This window comes from Populus alba, chromosome 12, assembly GCF_005239225.2.
Source record: "Populus alba chromosome 12, ASM523922v2, whole genome shotgun sequence".
NCBI classification, from domain to species: Eukaryota; Viridiplantae; Streptophyta; class Magnoliopsida; order Malpighiales; family Salicaceae; genus Populus; species Populus alba.
This window is the reverse complement of record NC_133295.1, coordinates 13,911,238-13,918,729: the sequence shown is the minus strand read 5'-3', so window position 1 is coordinate 13,918,729 and position 7,492 is coordinate 13,911,238. Positions and strand designations below refer to the sequence as shown.

The window sequence follows — 7,492 nt, the reverse complement described above, 5'->3', positions numbered from 1 at the left end:
TATTTAAAAATATATTAAAATAATTTTTTTATTTTTAAATATATATTAACGAATCAAAATTATTAGAAAACATTAAAAAAATATTTATTTAATATTTATTTTTTAAATCAAACATATTGAGACGAACTTTCAATCACAATGTTAAACAACTTTTATGTACCCTAAAAAAGATAATTAATCTAATTTTAGCTCATTGGTTTTGTTCTCTTCAATATAGAAAACTCATTTAAGAAAAAAAAAAAATTTATCTAGAAAATGGTTTAACATTCTACATGCTGGTTCCTATTTGTTAAATCAAAACCGTATTTTCGAAATAAATAAGTTTGATCTAGCCTATGTCAAAAATGGCTAAACTTAATTAATACTAAATCTTTTCAATAACAAATGAGATTTTTTATAACATTCTAGATTTCCTATTAAGGAAATGGCTTAAAAGTACAGAGACAGAGACAGAGACAGAGAGAGAGGGAGAGAGAGAATTATAATTATTATGTTATTTACATAATCTAAATTATTGAATTTAATGATGAGATTAGGAAAAATGACCACTAATATTCTCATCGAATATAAAAGATCCGAATCCAAATATTAATATCTCTTAAATAAATAAATTAATATCTCTTAACGTCAAACAGTCAAAACCAAATTGGAGGCCTCAAGAAATCCATAAAAGTTTTGGTAACAAAAGCACAAACACACAAACAAAAAAAGTACCTACCTTAATGAGAATGAATACGTACTCATATTTCAAAGGCCTCAAAGCTGCAGGAAGGAGCAGATAGCACAAGAGAAGAGCAACTAACAGCACCGTGGATTAACCAAGAACGTGAAAAACAGAGTGCAAGTTACAAAGGAAGAGTCAGAATATAATGGGGTTGAAGTAAAATGTAAAGAGTTTATATAGTTCTTTCTTTGCACTGATGAAAAAGGTTCCTGTACTGTGGAGTTCTGGTGAAGTCAAGAACATGGACGTGCCTTCAAAATATAAATGGATATCTCTCAAGAACATACTCATTGTGCTGGGTCTTCTCTGCTGATCATATCTCACTAAGGAGAGAGTCACAAAGGGACAGAAAGAATCTTAGGAGTAGAAATGGCAAGTGAAGTGACTACGTTTTGACATGGACATTTCTTTATTTCAACCTGTTAGATTTTTTTTTTTTTTTTTTTACTGGTTCTTGGTTGCACAATCACTGTGTATTCCTTTACTAGACAGAGTGCCTGCAAAGTCAAAGAAAGATTATCCATACGCATGAAATTTGATGGCATCATTTGAGGGGTGTGACTGAATAATTAGGGTTTCATTAAGAATTGTTGTTTGTGAGGGAAGATAACATGATATAATATGCACTAATATTGAATCAAGTCCATGTGACTGATAATTATGTTCTTCTTTCCACCCACAAATCCCCAAGTCCATGCCTCCTACTGCCCCCACCAATCTCTAAAGTTTTTTGCATTACTTTCCAGTCAAGTTCTAGACCACATGAAACCTGCATGTTACAAAGATGGTAAGGGAATATATGGGATTATAGTAGCGGTGATAGTTTAAAGTATTTTTTACTTAAAAATATATTAAAATAAAATTTTTTATTTTTTAAAAAATATTTTTGACATCAAAACGATCTGAAAACATAAAAACAGTATTTAAATTTTTTAAAAACATGGTTTGCACAATGTTCCCAAATATACCTAAAATTAATATATCTAGCTTTTGGTTACCATCTCGAAACATAAAAAAAAAATTAAGATATAAAAAAACATGTTTCAATATCTTTTTATTTTCAATGGAATGAAAAATTGTGCTAGTATACTTAGTTTTATATCTTTAAATATATTTTTGTTTTTTCTATATATATCTCTTATATGTCCCACGAAATTAGCGAAACACAACCTAAATATTTAGGAATTTATCCACACTTATCAGTCCTTTCGGTAGCAAACATGTTGTCTGGTTACAATCAAAGCAACAATTGGATGATTGATGCTTCCTTCATTGTTTCCCTTAATTCTCACATAATGATTTCACCAGAAAGTAATAGCCCAACTCTTTGGAGCTTTCATTCATCTGTAAATTATCTTTGACCAAGATCCACGGTGTTCATCCCTTCCATTTTGACTTCCCTTTACCAGGGTCCTTTAGAGAAAAGTTGTAGCTTGGTCCAATTTCCCTGAAGGAGTTAATTAGCTTAGTAAGTCTAAGCCCATCAAAACCCATTTCAAGGAAGTTGGAACCCAAATCAGGCTTCCATGATCTGCCCCGGGTAAGATACATATTGTCAGGTCATTCAATACTTTCTTTCTTTTTTATTTTTTGATAATTTGGAACCATCTATACCTGGTCAAGAACCAAACTACGTGCCTGAACCTTAAGCCAGCAGTAGGGTTACAAAACTGGAGTGTATTTATTGCTGTGGTGCCTGGCACCTAATGATTTTAGCAAAACTTAGAGTAGAATCAAGAAAAAGAAACGTTCATACAATTTGATCAAAAATCAAGCTCCACCATCATATCCTGGAATCGTGTTTACTTCCACTCAAGCACCCATGTTACCATCTCTATGATACCGTAGACAAAATAATAACCAAATTAAGTTCCTAGTAGCAAAAGGTATGATTGCGGTGTTGTTAAAGAGGAAAAAATTTAAGAAACAAGTGAAACACAAATGTGATCTAAGAAAATATATCCAATTCGTGTGTTGATAGAGAGATGGTTTTTGAGAGAATGGGTTAATCATCATCAGTGTGTTTGCTTTTAAATGGATAGAGAACAATCGACTCCCAGTGAACTAAAATACAAAGAAAAGGGTATAGATCCCCAAGGAATTAAAAAAATTTATCAATGACACCAAGAAATTTTCAATGAACAACATTGAAGTTCCGACTCTAATGTACACAGCTGAATGCAGTCTGTAAAGGGCACAACTCCTACAAGCTCACCACTGACAACAAAACTATAATCAACTTCCAAAGCAATTAGAAGAAACCTTTAGCTGAAAATGAAAACCGCGCAGAGTGCCATCAGCAGAGTGAAAAACAGATTAGGATTGCCATGGAGAATCGATGCTCCCGATTTGTGGCTTTGATCCCTGAAGATGTAAAACACAGCACAAGTTATTCCATGAGAAGAAGAAGCGAGGGGGGAGGGTGATTTTATGAAATAGTTTCTGATACATACTGCTGTTTGGAAGCAAGGGCACCACAATATAAAACATTATTAGGAGGGGGCATCTCTGTTTCGCCATTTTCTTCAGGATTGATGATTCTCATGTATGTTTCTTGGCCGAGATACCATCTATCAAGATTTTCTACTCTCAGATTCCATACTCCAGCATTGTCAAGGGAGGCGAGAACTGCTGTCCATCCCCCAGGATAAACCTAAATAAAAGAAAAATAAAGGGACTAGTTAAAAAAACTCTATTACGAGTTCAGGATCAAGGTACTGCCTAGAATTTCAGGAAACCGATAATAATCTTAGCATGATAATCAATTAAAGCTGTTTTTATATAAACAGATAGAAATAAATAAAAACAGAAGTATGTCACATGCATGTCACCTGTATGATAACAGAAGATCAAGATAGAAAAACCAACCTCTACTGTGCTGCGAGAAATAGCATCCCACTTATTGTATGAACCTCTGCTGTTCTCTGACCAAATGCCCCAGTCCATCCTGGATTTTAAACAAAAAACTCTTATGAGAATTCCTAATTCGGACAGATAACACATTAGAAGAAAGGAGGCCTTTCTCACCCAACAACGAAAAAGGAGTAACCATTCATGTGAAAGCTCTGCATTCTAGTATCATTGTTCTGCAATATGATTTCTATAAACCCCTTGTATGTAGCATTAATTACAGAAGTGTCCCTGTGGAAAGTTCTATTAAGCGGTGCACTAGGAAAATCAAGTTTGTAAGATCCCTTCACTTTGTTAAGGTCAGCAAGCCTGATTGGTGTACCCGGATTGACAAATGATATCCCATTCAGAGTTGCACGCAGCTTCCCGTCGATGGTAGTTGGTGGCAAGCTCCTTAAAATATATGTGTCAGTCACATTGATGGAACCATAGTGATAAGATCCCTGTGGATTTGGGCGAGCTCCACTTGCAGATGTATTTTGCCTAATGCAAATGAAAACAGCAACATTAGCTCTGAATAGCTAAGAAAATGGTTTCTCTAAACCTAAACGAAAAGAAGCAGAAGGAAATAAAACCAGCGGGCTCTTTATTCATATCAACCAGTACAAGAATGACACATGGTGTTACCTACAATGATTGTTGGCTGTCAGGAGGGCAGCAAATCTTAATAATGCTTTCCTATTATCATAGAGAAAATATTTGCCAACTAGTGAAATGAAAAAAAAATGCTCATTGATATCCATTCTCTCCTTGTTCCTATTTCTTCACTAAGTAGATTGTTTGTCCCTCTCTTACATCAAAGCATGCTTAGGGAGATATCCACTCATCTTCTCCGTTGTTACAATGATGAAACATATATGCAAAAAATTATGTTGGCCTCCATTATATATCCACTCATCTTCTTGTTAAAATGCAAGAAATTAAGTTGGGAGTGTTACTCGAAGATGTTTTTGCTTTAACAATTTTAGAACAAAACAGAGTATTTTTGTTTTTTTTTTGGTGGTGGGGGGGGGGGTGAAAATTCCACCAACAGACACAGAATCATGTTTAGAAGTAACATAACTGAGATGCGATCGCTTAAGGAAAAATTATACTAGAAATTGACCTCTTAAGTGAAAGAAATAACCTGATGGCTTTTGGCTGGTTCATGGCTGACCATTGGTTATAAATATCACTTGGTGCTTCAGGCAGAGGACCGGTAGCGGGTCCTTTTGAATTGGAATAGTGCAAAATGCCAACACCAGAGACTTTTTGCCAAATTGATTCATTCACAAACCGAGCACTTGCTACGATGTAGTAATCACTAGTAGCATTCTGATCCATGGTGACCAAAAAGGAAGAAGACTGCCCCACATGAATATCAAAACTAGTATAATTTTGTTGCACAGTGTAATAACCCTCTGTTTCCACAAGAAGCAGATTGTGTCCCTGGATTCTGAAGTTCAAACTAGTTGAAGTCCCAACATTGTGGACACGAAATCGATAAGTCTTGCCTGCAAAATGTGATGCAATTCTGACTAAGACCTTTGAGCAAAAACATATTTGACACGGTACTACAAACAGCCATATATATTCAACATGTATATTGGTTTTAATGTCTAAAACTGGGTATTCATGATGAGAACCACCAGAAGCAATAAAATGAGAACTTGGAAATATTTTAAGAAAAGAAATTGAAGGGTTAAATTAAAAATTAGTCTATAACTGATTATCTGATATGAAACCATTCTGTTCCAAAACTAGGAAAACAGGTGAGTGGATAAGAATGCAAACTGTTAAGTGTGCCCTTTTCATGCCTGAAGAACATACCTGGGTCAACTTTAATGGTTTCATATGGCAACCCGTCAGGTACAAGAGTTGTGTTGTATCTGTATGGTCCTTTCCCGTTAATTAAAACTCCATCAGGCATTCCAAGGTCTTTTCCAGAGTCAAGATCAGCTCTCAATGCCTGAAATTAAATGTAAAACGTCACCATTGGAGTTCAATCCTGAAACCCATCACAGCATAAAAGGAAGTATAACATCTTAATAAAACTAACCGTATGGTTCCTTGTATACCAGTCCCCAATCAGAAGGGTAAAATCCCCATCCGGCTGAGCGAAAGGAATTTGGATAACTGGCCTGTTGTTAATAACAAAGGGACCAAAGCCACCCGAGGCTCTTTGAAGATTAAGAGACGGAAAGTAGAAAAAGCTCCCAATCTGATCTTTTACTTGAAAAGTGTAATTAAAATCCCAAGTCGGAGGAATTGGACAATTTGTGCCCAGAACACCATCTTGCCATGAATTACGTCGCATTTGGATCCCAGGCCTGTTGTAAGTCATCAATCCACCCAAATTTTCAGAAAATCATTCTCAGCATGAAATAAGAGCAGGGAATAGAAAAGAATACCAAAGCCGAAGAACTTACCATGTCAATAGAAGGTCTTCATCCAAATCATTGTATACTTTTATAACAACATTATTGTTAGTGGTAGCATTAACAAGAGGACCAGGAAACTGTCCATTGATAGCTATAACCTGCAATCATATCCTAACAAATAAGAGGAATATACAGTAGAATACAGAACATAAACCAATAACTGCTTTCAGAAAAACACACAACTTTTCATCCAAATACACTTTTGTACTGTATCTTAACAGTTTGAATAAAATGAACAAAAAAATAACGTGAAAAAATGGGTAAGAAAATAAAACACTAAAAGTACTAACCCAAGAACAAAAACTTGAAATATAAATCATTTACAAAGCAGTATAAAACCATAAACTACAAGAACCAATATTTGATTCAACAACATCCAAATAACTATCAATAACACCACACAAACAGTCAAAAGACCATTTTTGCTTAAACACACTGAAATCATTAACACCAGGGACAGTGAAGATGCAGAGAATGTGTGGGGAAAAAATGAAGATGGCATTGAAAACATAAGCAACAGATTACTTCAACAAAACAGGAACTAACAAATAAAACCCCATAGAGAAATCATCTAGTACAAACCAAGAATCATTGTCTTAATCTACTTCAATAACAGTAAAACCTCAAACTACTTCAGTACCATGAAAGAAACAAAACCCATTAACATAAATGTACTAAAACATCATCTTTAACATATCCCAGAAGCCAAAACAAGCACAAAGAACCCCAGAAAAAACCCCAAGAACGAAGCGTTAAAAAATGAAGGGAAAAAAAAAGTCTACAGAGAGAATAAAAATGGAACCTTTTGAGGAACACCAAGAGGAGAGACAGTGATGTAAGATAGCTTAAAGTCATAAGAGACAGTTGGGTCTGCAGCAAGAGAGAAACTTGAAAACAGAGCAATGTGAATCAAAAGAAAGAAGGATGTTGAGGAGAACTTAAAGAAGGCCATTGAAAAGTTTGAATCTTTTCAAGTGTTTGGGATTTTAAGGGAAAAAATGAAATAATAAGGATTTTCAAATTTTTGTGATGTGATTTTTACATGATCAAAAAACAGGAACAGATCAAGGAAAGAGAGAGACTGCTGCTGTGAAGTAGAGGAAAGTCAAGGTTTTTTCTGAGGGAGAAGGAGAGGGAGAGAGAGGCTTTTTATTTTTGGTTTTGTCGTAAGAGAATCCCTAAATAATGTGGATAAATTAGGAAATTCGCAGGTAAAATACAAAAAACAAATGGCAAAATCAATCCAAAACAAAAAACAAATTAGCGAAATAGTATAGTTTTGGATATTGTAAATTCAGACATCTATCTAAATTCATATTCAAAAAAAAAATAAAAAAAACTATCGAAAACAAGGTCTTATGGTGAGATTTTTTAAATTTAAAAATTCAAAAATTATATTATTTTTAAAAAGTGCATCGCATTATCAAATATATAAAAT

The 7,492-nt window shown here is 34.3% G+C and overlaps 1 protein-coding gene across 1 annotated transcript; it reads right to left on the bottom strand.

Moving 5' to 3' along the window:
* Window positions 1-2,729: 2,729 nt before the first annotated feature.
* On the bottom strand, window positions 2,730-7,216 carry LOC118060615 (monocopper oxidase-like protein SKS1). Its single transcript, XM_035073853.2, has 9 exons — window positions 6,857-7,216; window positions 6,043-6,152; window positions 5,673-5,943; window positions 5,444-5,582; window positions 4,761-5,127; window positions 3,752-4,117; window positions 3,593-3,671; window positions 3,178-3,377; window positions 2,730-3,088 (listed from the first exon to the last, which is right to left on the bottom strand). Exons 1-9 carry the CDS (start codon window positions 7,004-7,006, stop codon window positions 2,989-2,991), a joined length of 1,782 nt encoding a protein of 593 aa, XP_034929744.1. The 5' UTR covers window positions 7,007-7,216; the 3' UTR covers window positions 2,730-2,988.
* Between the last annotated feature and the right edge of the window lie 276 nt (window positions 7,217-7,492).